At 33.8% G+C, this 20,302-nt stretch overlaps 1 protein-coding gene across 1 annotated transcript; it reads left to right on the top strand.

Annotated features, from left to right (window-relative positions):
- Positions 1–5,325: 5,325 nt before the first annotated feature.
- On the top strand, positions 5,326–18,707 carry LOC11443981 (flowering time control protein FY). Its single transcript, XM_003627761.4, has 18 exons — positions 5,326–5,795; positions 7,455–7,546; positions 7,668–7,736; positions 8,180–8,284; positions 9,601–9,696; positions 9,799–9,881; positions 10,009–10,080; positions 10,169–10,266; positions 10,654–10,713; positions 10,802–10,862; positions 11,009–11,096; positions 11,470–11,533; positions 12,250–12,328; positions 13,337–13,426; positions 14,548–14,636; positions 15,254–15,744; positions 16,944–17,171; positions 18,316–18,707. The coding sequence occupies exons 1-18, from the start codon at positions 5,492–5,494 to the stop codon at positions 18,382–18,384; spliced, it is 2,238 nt and encodes a 745-aa protein (XP_003627809.2). The 5' UTR covers positions 5,326–5,491; the 3' UTR covers positions 18,385–18,707.
- The last annotated feature ends 1,595 nt before the right edge of the window (positions 18,708–20,302 follow it).

The raw sequence follows: 20,302 nt of genomic DNA on the forward strand, positions 1-20,302 counted from the left end.
CTCCTTCTCATGCAGTAATCACAGGATGTACTCACGTTTTCTGCCAGAAGTGCATCAGAAAATGGTTCACCAGCGGAAAAAAGTCCAAAGACCCTACAACCTGTCCTTATTGTAGAGGTTTACTCGCATTAAATGACATGTTCTCTGAAACAAAACCAACCACTAAGTTGGAAATTCTGATGCAACTTCTGAGAGAAGACACCTCTACTAAGTCGAAGTCGGTCATATTTACACGTTATACTTGTATTGTGATCTTTTTTCTTTTGCATTTGCGACTTGCTGGTTTCAAAACTCTGTCCTGTACTACCAATACACTGCCTTACTGTGAAAATACTATCAAGGAATTTGAAAACATTGATGGACCAGTAGTCTTGCTTGTAGACTTTCAAAGTTCCCGCAGACATCGATTTACCATAAATGCTGCATGTAGAGTCTTCCTATTGGATGCATGTCGGAAATCTATCAAGGAAGAGTTAGTAGCTTGTGTAACACAACCACTGTGTGTTTTGAGATTGATATCTCAAAATACTATTGAAGATAAAATACTATCGTTGAAGGAGTCGTTTTCTCAAACCGAAACTTTTGATTTCTATGACAAGGAGATCCTGAGATACATATTGCAAGAAGATTCTACGTGATGATGTTTTATAACCAACAGAGAATAACAGGTAGATGAATATTTATTTTCTTTGTGATTTACGCATTATTTGACTAATTACCTTGAATACTTCTGATTGCACCGCACCTCCTAGCTAGAGTGGAGCAGGAAAATGATACAAAATTTCATCAATGAGAGTTGTTACTATATTGTCTTGGCAGCTTATACCAATTTGATTTAAACATCAATGAATGTTGACATAGACTATGAATATTTTGAGGCTAACACTTAAAATCTCAAATATTTTCATTACAGGTGAAAAGAAAAGAAATTATACAAAATGAATTATTGGTATGCTTCACACGGCAAAGCTAATACATTTGTATTGCTAATTCATATCTGCAATTCAAACCAATTTTTTCCAAACTCATTGTATTCTTATTTGTTTGAGGTTGATAATTGTGGTATGCCATAACTTGGTTATGGTAAGCATGTAATCTATTGTGCTGTTTTGCACACTCTTGTACTATTTCTCTTGACAATTCACCGAATGTTTTTATTTTTCTAGGTAATCCATGATAGGGGTAGTGACATTATTATCAGGGCAGTGAATGCGGCTGCGGCAGCTCGTGAATACCGTCTTCAAAGATGGAGTGCATATTTGGACAAGTGCAATATGGCTTGTATTCCCTAACCAAATATAATAGGTCAAGTTCATACTTGAGAGTTCATTTGTTTCATTTTTGTGTTGTGACTCTGAGAGATGTTTCATTTTTCAGTCTTTCATAAGTAGCATCCTAACATGGATATGCAGTACTGGAATTTTGTTTAATTTATATAATATTTCAAATTTTGTTAGAATTATTCATTCATCGCTTTCATTTTAATCTAATAGGTTATTGGTCCACGTGGGATCAACTACCATTTAGGAGTAATATCTACCGATGAGTTTGGGTCTGTTCTTGAAATATGTTACAATTATTCATGACTATATGCAAAAAAATGCAGCAACATACACCTGACAAAGCCATATCATATCGAACGCAAGTTTGGAGATGAATAATCTGAACTTCACATCCAAGCATTATGTGTGCAGCAATATAAAACACTAAATCATGGTAACCAAATGCTGACAACAACAAAATATTATGAATTGACAAACAAACAAGCAAAATTACATTTTCAATTTTGAATTATTACCATTATAATTTTAAAATATAAAGTTTGTGAATTCATAAAGTATGTTTGGAAATTCATAGTCATAGTGTCATTGTGAGATGGATTTGGATCAAAGCTTGGAGAATTATTGCGTTGCGTTAAAATTGCTAAGAGACTTAAGAATTTTCGATGGGATGCAAAACTAATACGCCTCAATTTAAGTATGGATCACGTTCTCGAGTATAGAGATAGAAGTTAGACTTAAAGGAAAATATTATTATTATTCTTTTTGAAATTTCAAACTGGCACACCAAATTTGGCACGGGGAGAATCTGAAACCTTGAAAGGAGCACATTCTAAGGTCGCAAGTCAGCACCATCAGACCAACCCAAGTGGATCTAAAAGAAAGGAAATTGATTATATTTTTCATTGATTTTAATCATGAAGCATTACAATGCTTATATAAGTTAGTGCGTACTCATAACAGATAACTATAAAAACTGCAGAATAGCAATGCTAAGTAGCTAACAATACAAATATGCCTAGAAGATCCTATCAATAAGATAAACTATAGCTAAGTCATCATTCTCTTACCCTCAAGATCCTGTCAAAAGGCTATGTAAAGAAGAGGCATTCCTAGCTGAAAAGCTTCTAAATGTAGACAAAAAAAAAAAAGACCAAATCAGCTAAAAAATTGAAAACTTGTGTAGAATCAGTAAGTCTGCTAAAATCCATATACTATGTTGTGAAATTAATTGCAATAAATAAGTTATTGCTTAAAAAAAAAATTAAAATATTATCTAGATGTTTCATTGTATATATCATCAATATTAAATTATCTTTGTTTTTTTTTGGTAGTGTTGCATTATCTTATTTAAGAGAGTAAAGATAGTTACATGGTTAATTACATTGCCTAATCTTGCAATGTTGGGGAAACAAGGTTGGAAGTTATGACTAACCCGAGTTATGTTTGATGTAGCATTTGGTCTTCCTAAACGTTGTTAGAGGAAGGCTACCAGTGGTAGATTGGGGATGGTAGGAGTCTGGTGAAATTCTTGGCTGCGGTGTGTTGAGGAGCCTTTTATAAAGACAGCTGAACCAAGTGAAGCTCAAGGTATTGCTGTGAGCCATATCATTGAGAACAATGATGGAGCGTGGAATGGACACTATCATTGCGGGTCCATTTTAATATAATCAAATTTTGAATAGATATTTTTCGTTATTTTTTATTCACAATTTCATTAACATATAGTTTTAAACCCTATTATAAAATATGAAACAACTCAAAATAAAATTAAAATATGTGGAAAATTACTAAAGCAATACTAAGAGATGTGTGGATAGCATTGTGTACCATTAAGATATCGATGTTGTATAAAATTGGCCAATTAGGTTCCAAAATAATACTTTTAGATAATTTGGAGCAAAGGAAAAATAAAAATTTGGAAAAATATTTATTAGAAAATAAAGTATCTCAGAGATTGAATTTTTCGAAGTTAATTTTTTACACCACATGACCTAAGGTCCTGAATACGCCACTGACCATATTTATGGTATAAATAGACTCCACCTAATATTCATATCACTCGTTCAAAACTTTAAAATTGACTCCACTTATCTCACAATATACTCCAAAACTATATTTTATATCATTATTTTACATTAAAAAGCTTTTGAAAAAAATTTAAAAGGATGAAGGCCCCCATTGCCAAGGTTGGAAACCTGGTAAATTAAAGCCACCACACTTTATGTTAAATATTTATGATTCTCTGACAATAAGGCAAAAGTTTGCAAAGATGCTCTAATGATCCTCTCCATTTATAAAAAAAATAAATACAGCATGTTATTTAGAAAAAGATACACATAAAAAAAAGATCGTGGATCTTTACCAAGCATAACTAGGCACATGCAAATACTTGGGGCTACCATCTATGATCAGAAGAAGCAAACAACATTTGGCTACATCAAGGATCAAATTTGGCAAAGAATAAATTCATGGAGTAATAAATTCTCATCGAAGGCGGGTCAAGAGGTAATGATAAAGTATGTTTTACAAGTCATATGTAATGAGTATTTTTCTTCTTTCGAAAACATTGATAGACGTTGTTTAAAAAAAATGATGAATGCATTCTGGTGGGGACATGTTGGAGCAACTAACAGGGGAATTCATTGGATGTCATGGGAGAAATTGTGAGTTCACAATTTCTTTAGTGGTACATGGTTCAAGGACCTCACCTTTTTCAATGTTGCGATGCTCAATAAACAAGTGTGGAAACTTCAGTCTAATGTGCATAGCCTAGCTTGGGTCACATATCTGTTAAGGATCATTATTTTCCAACTTTTGATTTCTTTGGGGCTAAAATAGGTACCAGACCGAGTTATGTTTCGCATAGCATACTTAGTGTAAAAGATGTGGTGTAAAGAGACGCAAGGTGCACTATTGGCACATGTAATAATATCCCTTTGATGGACCAACCTTGGTTAGCCTCCGGTGATAGTAATTAGGCCATACACACATGTAATGCACAATTTCTTTCTATTATGTGTTAGTGAACTAATAGATCAGATATCAAAATTGTGGAAAAAAACCTCTTGTTAATTATTTGTTTGATCTTCACACCGCCACTCAGATCTTAAATACACCTCTTTTCCCGCAAGTTACTAATGATAGTTTGGTATGACAATGTAAGAAAAACGATTGCTATTATGTTCGTAGTGCTTACAGAATCTGTTCATAAGTTATTCAAACATGAGAAGATCCGAATAATTCCATATGGAAACTCAAGGTACCGCCAAAAGTGAAAAACCTTGTGTGGAGAGTATGTCGTGATTGCTTTCCTACTCGTGTACGACTCAACAATAGAGATGTTGCATGTTCTTCAGAATGTGTTATGTGCATTGATACTGACGAGGATTATTTACATGCTATTTTTACTTGTTCTCAAGCGTCGCAAGTTTGGCAAGCTGCGAACCTAAGGAATATTGCAGATAATGTCGTAAATGAGTTTGATAATAAGACGTCAATTGTATTGTATTTACTAGATCAACTTCAACCGTCATAGTGTTCTTTATTTACATAAGTCTCTTATAGTATTTGGAAGCGGCGTAACTTGCCACCAAGACCGAGTACTATTAACAGGGTTCAATGTCAGAGTCCCACGTAGACAAGAATATAATGTTGATGGTTCCTTCTTTACATCCCATAGTAAGGTTGGTATCATTATGCGTATTCGAGATGTATACAGGGGTTATATGCTTTCTAAAACAACATTGTTTACACCGTGGACCAATTAAACGTTAGCTCCAAATTATTATGGTCTTGTAGTGACATCTTTTTTTGGTGGTGGTCAGAGTTCGAACCCCGAACCTTGCATATTTTATGCATTGTCTATACCAACTGAGTTAAACTCACGTGGACGTCTTGTAGTGACATCTAATGAGATGCAATGTTTTCTTAAAAAAAAAAAAAAAAAAAGAGATGAGATGAATTTTTCCATGTAAAAAAAAAATTGTTGAAAAAAAACTACAACGCACGCACAATCCATTTGTAGTTAAATTAAAACGGCGTCGTCTGCGGTTAGTTTTTTCTTTCTCTCTCATCATCACTCTTTCCTTCCCGCTCCAGATTCATCGTTCTACCTCAATCCCAACCACAATTTTGGGGTTTAGGGTTTTTCTCCCCACACTGCTCTTCAATCCCAAATCCTCATTCTTCCAACACCATAGTTAGTTACAATGATGTACAATGACCCTCATAACCCTCAACACCAACAACACCAACAGCACCAGCAGCAACAGCAACAACAACAACAACAGTATCAGCAACACCAGCAGCAGCAGCAGCCTCCGCATTTTCACCATCAGCAGCAGCAGCAGCAGTCAGGTCCCGGTCCGGATTTCCACCGTGGACCTCCGCCGCCGATGCCTCAACAACCTCCGCCTATGATGCGCCAACCTTCCGCTTCTTCGACGAATCTCGGATCGGAGTTTCTTCCTGGTGGTCCCCCTGGTCCCCCTGGTCCTCCTCCTCATTACGATGGTTTGATTTTTCTTCTTTTTGTTGTTTTTATCGAATGAAATTGAATTGAATTGAATTAGAACACATATGCTTGTTAGGGCTGTTTGGATTGACTTATTTGATTTTATCTACTGGCATAAGTTTTTGTGTGATTGTTTGGGTGAATTTATGAAAACAATTTATGACATTGTTCGTAAGCCGTTTTTAGCTTATTTTTATAACTTATGGAGATAGCTTATATGAAAACAATTTAATTTAATTTTATCTTTTGCTATAGAAATAGGTTATACATAAGCGCTTATCAATTATCATGATATCGTCCTGTGCTATAAGCTGTTTATACAAAAAGGGCCTATTTTGTATGATAGTTTGTTGTGATTGCTTATACAGTGCTTTGGTGTGTATATGTGTGTGTGATTTCTAATTATTTGTTTATTATTTTAAAAGAATTGTTTGATTGGTTAAGTAATGCACAAGTTTTCACATCCAAGAGTTGTATCTCTATCTTATTTTTATTTTGTTAGGATTGTAATTTCCTAGTTGATGAGTGGAGTGAAGTAGTGAATTTATTATGAACTTGATTTTTGGACAGAAAGTTTGCGATTAAATGGTTTGGTGGTAAGATGGGCGGAGTAGATGAAATGTGATGCGAGTTTAGTAGCATTTGAGTCAGCAATATTTTAGAGGTTAGGTGAGGTTTGCTTTGGGTAATTGTGTTGGTGTTCCCGCAAGTTGGAGATTTACGTATGATGGATTTAAGTTCTAAAATGATGGGGGTGATTAAAGGGGTATGTTATTATGCTTACGAATTATGATTCAATTTGGGTGATTGAACTAGAAAAATGCTTTAGGTGTAATTTGTGATAACGGGTTGATTATCAATAGAAAGGAAATTGTACTTGACAGGATGTATGTCTGGTGATGCTATATGGTGGGAGTGAAGGGAACTGTTTGTCAGTTGATTGGTGACAACTGACAAGAGCAAAATACAAGTATCACTGTGATGAGAATGCAATTGTTGAGGTGGATATTGTAGGGAAAGATAACATAAGGAACGGACGGGTATTAGGGAAAAAATCGGAGTAGCACATGCCAAGAAAAAATAGTATTAACAATGCCTTAGATGGTTTAGTCATGAGAAGATGACCACTAAGAGTGAGAGGTTTTAACTTTTAAAGCTCATTGGGATCTGCTGAATATGCAGTTTGTTGAATGTTTGCCATAATTTAGTGTACGTGTTTTGGTATGAGTCAATTCTTTGAAACCTTATTTTCTTTGGATGAAATAGTAATATGTTTTTGTATAACCCTTTGCATACATACGGTTATGAGGATTTTTTTCCGTAGGCATTGAGTTGACATGACAGGCTAATTTGTTGAACTTTTGCTTTTGAAACATATTTGTTTCCGCTCTTTGGGACGATAATCCATAATTTGATTTTGCTACTCTTTCCCCTTCAACAGTTATTATTTTATTTATTCAGAACGAAATTATCTTCTACCGCATATATGAGATAGGTCTTGATATGTTAGAAAAATGTCTATGCCCTCACATGTAGTTCAAGGCATTAATATTTATATATCTTCTCCATTGTCTATAAGCTTAGCTAAATTTGTTGAACTTTTATGATTTGGGATATTTTGACTATTGTAATTAAATAGTGAACGGTTTTACTTACAGTTCATAATGATAGCCATGGTGCAAAAAGAATGAGAAAGCTCACTCAAAGGAAGGCAGTTGATTATACGAGCACAGTTGTGCGCTATATGCAGGTAATGATTGCTGCTTTAATAATAGAATCACAGTTAAGTTGGAAATCTGTTTGGTTTGTTCATCTCTATCTGTGTGTAATCCACCTTGGAAATTCATGGGTAATTTGAAATCTTCCTTCAGATTCGTATGTCACAGCGTGATTCCAGAGATAGGACAGTACTTCAACCTACGCCGGCAGCAGCAATTGATGTGAGCGAGCTTCTCTTTTATGTTAATAAGTGTCACGAAACAACTATCAAAAACCTTAAGTTTCAATTGAGTTCACACGAACGATCTTTATATTATATATCTTTCTTAAACCCTCTCATGCAAATTGGGCTTGAGGGGTGGATAAAGCAATGACCCACCACCAACCTTTCACTGAATTGAACTTTTTAAAAGAATGGGTGTCGCAATGGTTGAACAGCAGACAGTTAGTCAATGAGCCTCATGTTAAGAACTAACTGTCCCAAGCGTTCATGCATTTTGATAACTGACACATGAATGAATTTATATTATATCTTTAAGATTAAATTTGAAAATGCTATTTACCTTAATTCCAGAAATGCAGCTTGGTAATTTTTTTGATAAACTATTGTTATAATAATCAACCTATTTCTCTATACTTTAACCTTATGCTATTTTTCATGCAGATGTTGCCAGCAGCTGGCTATTCAGACAATCCATCCACAAGCTTTGCTGCTAAATTTGTTCATACATCTCTAAATAAAAATCGTTGTGCTATTAATTGTGTTCTTGTAAGTTATATAATTTAAATCTTGTGAACATGTGGTTGACATATGTTTTGCTGATAATTTGTTAAAAGTCTTACTGATATACCAGTTGTATTTTTTGTTCTTGATTTAATCAAACACTTCTAAACAGATGCTATTCTACATTTGATTTGATCTCATTATGCTAGGGAAATAAATTTTTGTATTATGTGCATTATTTTAGCTGTAATTTAGCATGATGCTGATTGTTTAACATGTATAAAAAAATAGATATCCTGTTTACATGTTTCGTAACTTAAATTTATTTGAAACAACATGCACTCCATAAATGCATTTGTTATCGAAATTTTCTTGAAAACCAAATGTTTTAGTTATAATTCCATGCTGTGAAGAACTGGTGTGCATGCAAGTTTTTGGTGCCAAATGCATGCCTTTGTACATCATTATAAATAACTTGTCTTTGGAGATTTGTTCACGTGGCTGTTCCTCAGAAATTTGCTGAGGCAAACCGAGAGCACAATTACTTCCGTGTTCATGATTCTAGGATTGAATAACATACAGTTTTTCTTTGATTAATGTTAGTAAAACGTCAATTATGTGGTAAATGTGGGTCCTGTTCTATTCAAATTGTTAGCACTGACATTTGCCTTTCAGTTCAGTTCTTGGACTGTCTTGTATTCTTGTTGTATAAAAATCATTTACCTATAGAATTGGATGGTTTGGGGCTTTAGGCTATTATTACAAGTTGCAATGACAGAAACAGCTCCTATCTAACAAGGGGAACCTTTCTTATTGATAAGAAGTTAAAAGGAAATACCGAAAGTAAGAACAAATGCTACCAGCAAAGGTATTATCTTTGGCACAAGGCTGAAGCTATAAGCCAAAACTTAAATTGCAACACACATAACCTGTATCACAGATTGTTCTCACTCTTCTCTCTAACCAACCTTCCCAACCATTTTTATGTTTAAAAGTTAATCTCCCCTTATATTTAGGAATCCGTGATCATTAGGGCCTTTTTGGGCACCTTCTTATATCTAACCTGATCCAATAACCTATCATGCAACCTACCTGCTTTGTTAATCAAATTATTTGACATCTTTTTAAAGTATATTCTCAAACATATGGTTGTGTTGTTTTGTTGGATCTTGTTATTTGAAGATCTTTATACAAAATCCTATATGCTGTATTATGTTGAGTTGCAGGACCATGTGTTTCTATAATGTCTTCAAATTAGTTTAGGAAGATTGTAGTTATTTATTGTTAATTTATTCAATGTGCCACTGATTTGCATTTGACTGACTTTGTGATGCTATCCCACTATTTATATTTCAAAAAAGTGGACTCCTACAGGCCGGCGTCTTATTACTGGCTCACAGACCGGGGAATTTACTCTTTGGAATGGACAGTCTTTTAATTTCGAAATGATACTTCAGGTAGATAACTTTAATATATTATTATTGTCTCAATTTTACTACTGCAGTCATCAGTAGCTTAAGAATATAAGAGGTCAACGTTGGAATTCGAAATATGTGCAGGCTCATGATTCAGCAATCAGATCCATGATCTGGAGTCACAATGACAACTGGATGGTCTCTGGTGATGATGGGGGTGCAATAAAGTAAATATTTAATTTAATATGATTTGTGGTTTCTTTAAGGCGTCATATTGGATATATTTAAGTAGATTTTATGTTTGAAGGCACATATCTAATTAGAAGCATTTTTAATTGCGGGTCAATTTTCTAGGTATTGGCAGAACAACATGAACAATGTTAAAGCCAACAAATCTGCTCATAAAGAATCAGTCCGTGACTTAAGGTAGATTTTTTCTTTTAAAATATTATTTATAAAAATAAATTTTATTGCATCATGTGGAGGAAAGGTGCTGTAACTCTTTCATAAACAGTTTTTGTAGGACAGATTTGAAGTTCTGTTCGTGTTCTGATGATACCACAGTTAAAGTTTGGGATTTCGCACGCTGTCAAGAAGAGTGTTCATTAACCGGTAATGTGCTTTGAATGGACCAGATATGAGAATGGGTTTTCTGTCTCTAATCTGGATATACCAGATGGGAGGATGGATTTCCTGTTTCTTATCTGTTCAGGCTTATTATTATTACTTGTCTCTTGTAAATAGTTAGACTTTTGTTCAAAAGTTTTACTGCTTTCTATTTTCCATGATTATTCCTCTTGAATTCCATACTTTTTGCTTTTATTTTGAAGCCAATCAATTTGATATGACTATGCGAATTTGTTGTAAAATTAGTTCATTAATTTGCTTTTTTGAATTACTTAAATCTATATTTTATATATTGTGTTTATATTTTATTTTTCCCATTTTTTTTTTATGAACTAACCTAGAGTTATTGTTGTGGCATTTGAACTCAGCCAGGCCACGGTTGGGATGTGAAGAGTGTTGACTGGCATCCAACAAAATCTCTATTAGTATCAGGTGTTTTAAATATTTGTTTTGTGAAATTTCTTGTGGTTGTGAGATTCAATGACATGAAATAATACCCAATGAGATTTTCGTGATACAGGTGGGAAAGACAATCTTGTGAAACTTTGGGATGCTAAAAGCGGGAAAGAGCTCTCCTCCTTGTGAGTCTTAACTTAAGCGCTGATTTCTCTGTAGAGTTTGTCTGTGTTTACATATTCATATTCATATTCATATTCATATTCATATTCATATTCATATTCATATTCATATTCATATTCATATTCATATTCATATCTGTATCATGCAGTCATGGCCACAAAAACACCGTGCTTTGTGTGAAATGGAATCAAAATGGAAACTGGGTATTAACGGCTTCTAAAGATCAAATAATAAAGGTTGGTAACTATCTCATCATGGTACTAATTGATGGATCCTCAGTAGGCATTTACATCTGTCTTTTATATTTTGTATGGTTATCTAACCTTATAGGGATTTGAGTTGTGTTTTTGTTTTTTTGGGATGATTATCTGATTTTGTAGAGATTTGAGGTTGGATTTTACTACCTATGGGACTCACTGTGTCATTTTTTTTGTAGTTGTACTACTGTCTTTTGATTTTATTACTGCCTGTTTATTTCAGTTTTTTTGCCAATACCTCCTTCTCCCCCTTTGTTATTTGACTTAATCCTATTTGTTACTTTCCTTGGGATTTATTAAGCATTTCTCTTGCCCAGAGTTACTAATTGTCATATGTGCTATGGATTTGCAGCTGTATGACATAAGAGCAATGAAGGAGCTTGAATCATTCCGTGGACACCGGAAGGATGTTACTAGTAAGTGACATGTTTTTCCTTTGAATAGGAATATGACAGTTCCTCTTTTTTTTTTTTTTTGTTTTGTTTTGAAAACTTGGTATCCGGCCCAATAACCGTCTAATCCGAGCGGGTCCAATCCCACCGTCCACTTGCGGGGTACTATAAAGTATTTCCCTATTAATTATACTAGAATAAATTTCTCTTGTTCTCTTAGCTTTTAATGTATTGGTTGCTCGGCAGAGTGATGTGTATTGGCCACACTATTTTTAAGTAGGCAAACGGTGAAGTTTGTTATGGCAGTTTATGTGATATTCTCCGTGTCACGAGCACAAGGCCATATTCTTCATGCATGCAAAAAAAGTCTGAACGTAGATTATGATTGTATCACTAATTTAGCCTCAACAAATGTAGGGTGCTTTCAACTTAGTCCTTGAAATTAACAAAATTTTAAAACGATCCCCGAATTTGGAAATTCTCAATCATATTTAAGTTTCATTAATTTCAAATTGACCGATCCAATGGGACTAATAAGATTGAAGAATGACGATTTTTAGATTCATTGATCATTTTGAGGTTTCATTAATTTCAAATTCATTAATTTCCAATATGTTTTGTTGGGCTATTGGGTAGTGTAACATGCTAGTATTGTAGGGCAAATTGCCATTTTCTCTAATCCTTTTGCAAGTTTGAGTGGAATATGGATTTTATGACTTATTTCTTGACTCTGTTTTTAGCTTTGGCTTGGCATCCGTTCCATGAAGAGTACTTTGTCAGTGGGAGTTATGATGGTTCCATCTTCCATTGGCTTGTTGGGTAAATTCATTTCTTCACTTGCATTGCAGTCTTCCTTTTTCTCTTCGTAGTTCTTATTCTTACATTATGTTATGGAATGTTCTTCTCTTGTCATGCTTGTGTTTTATTTGGAGCTGTTTCATTTGAAAAAAACTTGTTTTTTCTTCTTTTTCGTTTCTGTCAATGATCATAAAATTGCCACCTTTTTTTTTTTGCGTTCGAAGAATTATATAAGAAATGATGAAAACAAAGAAAAATGCTTTCTTCTTCTTTCTATTTAGGTTTTTTTAATCCTATTTGAAAACAAGATTAAAATAAAGGTGATGTTTTTTTATTATTTCCTATTGAATATGAAACAAAAACAGATAATGTTTTCTCAAACCAAAGGAACCCTTCGGGAAAACAAGAAACACAATGAAAACGAAGTCACATTTTTGTAATTAAAACTAAAAGCACAATGTTTTTAGAAATCAAACGTGCCCTTTCTTTTCTTGCATGTTTCTTTCCTTTTGTACAACATTGACTTAAATTTTGGAGTTTAGTCAAACTCAACCTTAATTCTTAATCCAAAAATACGAGTGGGTGCAATATTTCAAACTTCAAAATTTATATTTATCCATATACAAATTATGACCAACATTCTGTGACTTTATTCCGATGAATTAAACAATGTTTCTTTCCACTTCTATAATCTCTTCTGAATTTGAGGTATTTGGTTGGGATGATATGAAAGTTTTCAGCTGTTTTTAATTTCCTAAAGATGATCTCTCTTTAAATTTAGCACCAGTGAGTTTTTGTTTTTCTTTTTTAGTGGAATGAGTTGAATTTTCTTAATACTTTCCAAAATATTTGGTTATTATTAATTTTTATTGTCCTTTTGCCTTTATGTATGATAAGAGAATGCTTCCCAAGGTAGTGTAGGTTTACAAGAATACAGCTCATCCCCTTAAATGATTTTTCCTCACATTTATTTTTCTTATTTGGTATCTGTTGCTTTTTGTGATGATTACATTTTTATGTATTTTGCAGGCAAGATACTCCTCAAATTGAAATTTCCAACGCTCATGATAATAATGTGTGGGATCTTGCATGGCATCCTATTGGATATCTTCTTTGCAGGTGAACAAAACTTTGCTGCTCAGTGCATAGTTTTATGCTTGCTTGTTTTCTCTCTCCGTCTCTTCTTAGTTTTGCTTGGTCAAGGGTTTAGGTTACTGTTTCACATATATGCCTTTCTGTTAATTGTATATTGTGTAGTTTATCTATCTTCATTTTTACTAATTGTTATCAACGAAATTGACGGCGAAATAAACTTAAATGAAAAGAAATGGAAGGAATGCTACTAAATCATTCTATTCAATTAGCTCATTCATTTGTTTTCATAATTCTGAGATTTCATGCAAATCAAAAACTGACAATCCACAATTATTTGAAATTTGATATACAATATTGTGAACATAATACCACATAATTCAATAGCGGGAATGATAAATTTCATTTCATACATGAAGTTATTTAGCGGTGTAAGTCTGCAAGTTTGATACTGGTATCGTTTGATCCTGTCTCAGACACACACACATATGAACATCATTTATGAAAGATAAAAGAGGACAAATTTGATGGCTCACAGAATGAAAGTTAGAAGTAAAATCCAACCTATCAAAAACACCTACGTAGGCCAAAAAATTAGAAATATCTAGAACTAGTTGCAAACCATTGCATTAAAACTATAAAATTTGAACACAATATATCATTTTACAATTTACAAGGTGTCCCTTCCCACACTAGAATGGTGAACCACTTGTGTCAGTGCTTTTTTTTATTTATTTTTTATTTTTTTATTTTTTATTTTATATGATTTGACACCCATATTTGGTGTCCGACACTTCAGTGTCGATACAGGGACACACCTAAAACCAGCTGTGTCCATGCTTCACAGTCAATTGTTCTCAGTTATGAAATGATGTGAGTTGTGATTTTGTTTTTTGAGCCTTGTGTTTAAGTTGTCAATTCCTAGTTCAAAATTATTACGTCGAGTGCTAACATATTTCGCATGGCACATTTCAATCTAATTTTCATTGTCTTTGAATCTTCCAATTTGATGATTTGCAATTGAAACTTAGCTTGGAAATTCATGATTTGAGAACCCTGGTAACCTAGTTAATTAGTCTGTAGCTATATGAAGAAAGTGATAACCAACTTCAAGTTATATGTCATGACATTAATATTTTCTCATGCAGTGGTAGCAGTGATCATACAACAAAGTTTTGGTCTAGAAACAGGCCGGGAGATAGTGCCCGTGATAGTAGATATAACAATGGCATTCAAGGTATGCTTTATTCCAATCAAGGAAAATGATGCAGTATGCTCCTCTTCAGTTTAAAATCAAAATCTTCTGCTGTCAATTCTTGTCATCTAATTACTGAATTTCATAGTTAGTAGGCTCAGGTTGCTTTCCTTGTTCTAAATTTCTGGAATAGTAGTCTTATATGGTCGAAAGAGAATGAGATAGATAGATAGATAGATAGATAGAGATTGAACTGAATCTTAAGTTACGTTTATCTAAATCTGAGAAGAATACAACACATTATATATAAGGTAAATCCTGGGTCAACAGAACCTATAGATCTGATACATTTAGTTACAATTTCTTAAAAGTTAAGATAACTACAAGCTGTACATTCACCTTACATTATGTAGCAGTTAAGCTAACTCCCAACAGTTCTTTCTGTTTACAGAAGGATGTAATATTACTCAAATGTATCTATGCTAATCCATATAAGTGCACTCTTTCAGTATTAAACTATTATTTTAACTGAGCTAGAGTTTGTAATATTCGAAGGTCCTTTATTGTAGGCTTGGATGGTAGTTCTTTAGTTAGAAAAATTGCCTATAACAAAAGCAAATAAATTATTTGACATTAGTTTGAATATGTTCATCTGTCAGGATATGCCGAGCAAAATCCTGTTGCTGGTCGTGTACCTGGCCATTTTGTAATGCCTGAAGGCCCAACAACTCCAGGACCATTTCCCCCTGGGCTGATGACTCGAAATGAGGGTACCATTCCAGGTGTTGGAGTTGCAATGCCCTTATCTATTCCTTCTTTTGATGGGTCTCAAGGGGAGCAGAAGCAGCCCCATCCTGGTTCAATAGGTGCTCCTCCTCTTCCCCCGGGTCCACATCCCTCTCTTCTTAACCCCAACCAACAACAACCATTCCAACAGAATCCACAGCAGATTCCACAACATCAGCAACAGCTACAACAACATATGGGCCCTTTGCCTATGCCTCCAAATATGCCACAGATACAACACTCTTCCCATTCCTCTATGCTCCCTCACCAACATTTGCCCCGCCCTCCCCCCCAAATGCCACATGGAATGCCAGGATCTTTACCAGTGCCTACATCTCATCCAATGCCAATTCCAGGACCTATGGTATGTGTTCAACGATCTTTTATTCTGATTTTTATATTTATTAACATAGTGAAATTATCTGGAGGCAGTTCCTACCTCAAGCGTTAGATTGTTTGAGTTGTGTATATGTGGGGGGCTGCTGGGGTCTAGATGATGGGTGTTTTGGTTGATATATTCTTGCAGGATTAGCATGATATAATGCCTATTTCGACAGTATATGATAGATGTAGAATATCCATGTGCTTGGCCACTGCTAAGAAAAAAAGATGCTTTACTTTCTCGTTATTTTAGCATCTCTTTATGTTATTCGGCCTCTCTTAGGCTCTTAGCCAGCTAAGTTGAGCTATTTATTTTCCCTTGTGGTTTTCTTTAAGATATAAGCGGAATGGTATTGGTTGCCTTGCACATTGAGCAGATGCATGCTCTTTAAACAATTGAAAAATGTCAGCCATCTCTTTCTGTAACTGCTGTCTCATGTTTTATATATGTGCTGCAAGCAATTCACACCATATTAGAGGGTCTCTGTATAATGCATGCCAATCAAATAATTCTATGGTCTACTTCAGAGAATAACTCTCCTATTTGGTAGCCCAATGCACATAGACAATCTACACATGTATTACATAGTTTCAATCAATTTCATGAGGACGTTTTTGTGTGTGCATTGCATATTTAAATAATTTAGTCAAGAGATAGGTTTCTTGATGCACACTCGGATTTCTTTTCTGCTTTTGCAGAAATTGTAGTTGCAGTTGATGTACTGGCAATTACATATATATATATTTTTTTGTATAAACCAAATCATAGCAGATATATAGATTTCAACAAATTTGAACCTCTTGCTGTGGTAGTGAAATATTTAATTTTACAAATAATTGTGTTGTAGGTTTTCTTTCCTTTTTTCTCTCCCTAATATGCATAGTTTCTTTTAAATTCACTATTATTTTTCACTATATATAAAGGATAATTAGGTGAAACAAAATCTGAACTCATTTTTAAAATTGAAGTTAAGAATGTCAAATTGAAGTCAAGAATGATATGTCATTCTTGACTTAAATAAATCAACCCAACATCGGCGACACATGTCAATAGGGAGAGTACAATTAGAAAGTAAACCACTCGAGTAAATGTGCTCCAACTTAACATGGTTGATACTTGATAGGGTATCTCTAATGTTGAAATGCACATTTAACAGAACAAATTAATTTTTTGTCCTTCAGGGGATGCAAGGTACAATGAATCAGATGGGCCCTCCAATGCCACAAGGTCATTATGGGGGCATGAATCAAATGCATTCAGGATCCTTGTCTTCAAGTGGAGGACCACCTATGGGAGGCTTCCCAAACAATATGCAAGGGCCACCAAATAACAATTATCCTCAAGGTGCTCCATTTAACAGACCACAAGGTGGACAAATGCCCATGATGCAAGGTTATAATCCTTACCAGGTAAGATAATATGCTGCTTCATAAACTGCATATTTTCACATGCTTGTAAGTTCAGTGTTTTTAAGTTGAAACATATTTTGGTTTTGATCTTCTTCTTTTATCATAAATTATACTTCTCCTTAAACTGTGTTATGGTATCAGAGTAGAAATATCATCTGTCTGTATTTAAACAACAGCTTTTCCCATCTCTACATCCACCCCCTTCCTATTTCCACTCTCTCTTTATATTTCACAAGAGATGTAGCTTGGCACAGCTGAGAAAAAGGCATAGGAGTACGCATTTATTTTTGGTTCCGCTTTTCATACATCTCATTCATGACTCGTAAATAATGAAAAAAGTTCCTTTCATTTCGTTTCTGTTGTTTCTAGAATAAATATTTGTATGTAAGAGACTAATCAAAAAGTGTCAAGAAATGGCTGTTAGACTTGACGGTCTTGAGCAACAATTTATTGCGTATAGAATCGCTGAAACTGGTGCTCAAGGTCGTCAAGCTCCAAAGAATAGTTTTAATATTGGGTGGAAACTTAGGGTGAACATGTCTGAAATACATTTTTGTAATCCGGACATGTTTTATCATTTGTCCTGTTGACTGATTGCGAGGTCTATGTTACTTCCATTTAGTTTCTTAAGCGTGCGTTTGATTTGCTAAAAAACAGGGAACTGGACTGAACAATTTTTTGTACTCTTATTTGATTTATAAATAGAAATTGATCATGAGACTGAACAAAACAGATAGCAAGGGACTGAACACAAACATGAATCCTTGTCCATCAGTAAACCATGAGACAACTTTTTGTGCAGAGTACAAATCATTAAAAGTACCAAAATACCATTTTTATTTTCCAACATAAAAAATATTACCTCTATTTCTCTCCAGTATAGTTCTTTTTTGTACCACTGTTTTGCGAATCAAACGCGCCGTATGTGTTATTGCATGATATGAAATAGGTCTATCTTATCTTACCATGCTATCCTAATTGGTTATGTGCTGCTGATTAAATGCATTAATAGATTACTTTCTGAGCTATGTTATCAGCTCTATTACATGATCATATTTCTAGTTTCATGATTAATTGATTTGTTCTTGGAAGTTTAAGGTCCAATTTTGAAAGGAACTAATTCTTAATTTTGCCTATACTGCAGTCTGGAAATCAACCTGGGATGCCTCCAAACTCACAACAAGGTGGACCACACTCTCAAATGCCTCAATGAATTAAGGAAATTGCTTTCTTTGTTTGTAGTTGCCATTTAAGCTCGTGTAGTTTCTGTTCTTATTTATACCTTTTTGAAGTTTTTAATCTGCTGCAGAAATTTTTGTTATGGGAAATTCTCTTGTGATTTTATTCCTTTGCCTTTAAGAGGTTTCATACTTTAGTTCTAGTTCAGATTCATAGCCGATTAAGACATACTTCCATTGCTTAAGCATAAGTTTAGTTGTTTGATTCTGTGTCTGCTTTTGTATAAAAATATAGGCAAAATTGCTTTAAAGGTCCTTTAACATTCTTTAGATATTCAGATTCAACCGTTATCTTTTATCTTTTGTTTTATTTTATTTTTTATTTTATATTTAAATTGGTTCTTTTAAGTTTTACTCCTTTAAAAAAAGGAATCCCTTGCGTTACTTTCTGTGTTGTTGATCTTTCTCTTATATGTACATTTCGCTAATAGTTGAGTCCACATCAATGAATAAAATCATAGGAGTAGTTATTTTATAGCAGATGATAATCAATTTCTATAGATTTTGATTGTTGGTGGTGAATTGTATTATCATTCGTGTTATAAATAATGAATTAATATATGGTGTTAAAATCATTTGTTTGTTTGAAAATCAAATCCCAAATGTATATATTTCTGTGTTGTTGCTAATTGATACATTTGGGATTTCAAATTTGATTTGATTCTTGAAAGGGAAGGCCAACATTGTTTCTACCTTGATGTGGCTATTATGTGATTCAAATCCTTGTTGTTTTGCCTAACTGTCGATAACGATTTGAAAGTTTATAAAATGATTTATGAAGGAGTGATAATCTAAGATAAGGTGCATGCCCTAAGATTGGAAACGAAATTGGTGGTCCAGGTGGTAATTTGTAATACACGGATTTTTTGAAAAGTGACCTAATGAAAATAGTTGAAATGAACCCCAATAGGAATAATATTACGTAGCCTTGGACTCAAGTTCAATTATGCTTTTGAACTTCATTTGTATAATTTTAAAATTTGTAGTTTTCTAGAGTTTAAGACCTAATACATTGTTGATAACAAACCTAAAGCCTCACCCACACTGACTCACCCACACTGACGGATCTACATAAAGGTTAGGGGGTTAAAGTGAACATCCTCAATTCATAATTTTACATTCAATTTATTGTGTTTATCTCACGTTGAAACACCCCACACGCACACGCGCGCGCACATACTTGCCCTTACTCTCACTTTTTTTCCTAGCTATGTAGTTAAAGCATGCTGAGGAGAGACAAAGCTTATGACTGACAATTGCAGTAGCTCGTGCAACAACAAGTATTATAATGTCTTGTAGCATATTATTAATTAATTAGTTTAGTGAATGGCTAGTATTGTAATATTAATTAGTCCAATGAGAGCTAGTATTATAATTAATTAATTAATTAATTAGTGTATCATTTTCCTAATTCCTTATATTAATTAATTCTTCAGTTTTACAATTCAAAATCAAATCAGAGGATGAATGGATGAAGACTAAATTGTGTAATCAAATTGAGGATAAATGGATGAACTGATTCTCTCGTAAGTTATATTAAGAGAGATGTGTTCGACACCATTGATAATTAATGGATTATTCAACGATATCATACATAAAATCGTGTAGAGGATAATTATAAAGTATGTATGTAATTTTCGGAGTACAATGTAAATTGAGTAAAATATAATTTTTTAATATATATATATTAATTATTGATTAAATTATTGAAATTATTGTTTGTCAAAAAATAATTATTGAAAAAACTAGTAGCATGGAAACTTCGCTTGGATAAAAGGTAAGTTAATGGTTCCTCACTTCACACCATAATTTCAAACTCCACACTTTTACAATATTTCAGCAAATAAATTCTCCTTTTTGTAAATACTCTCTTTTTGTAATTCTCCTTTTTGT

This window comes from Medicago truncatula, chromosome 8 (genome assembly GCF_003473485.1).
Source record: "Medicago truncatula cultivar Jemalong A17 chromosome 8, MtrunA17r5.0-ANR, whole genome shotgun sequence".
Classification (NCBI taxonomy): domain Eukaryota; kingdom Viridiplantae; phylum Streptophyta; class Magnoliopsida; order Fabales; family Fabaceae; genus Medicago; species Medicago truncatula.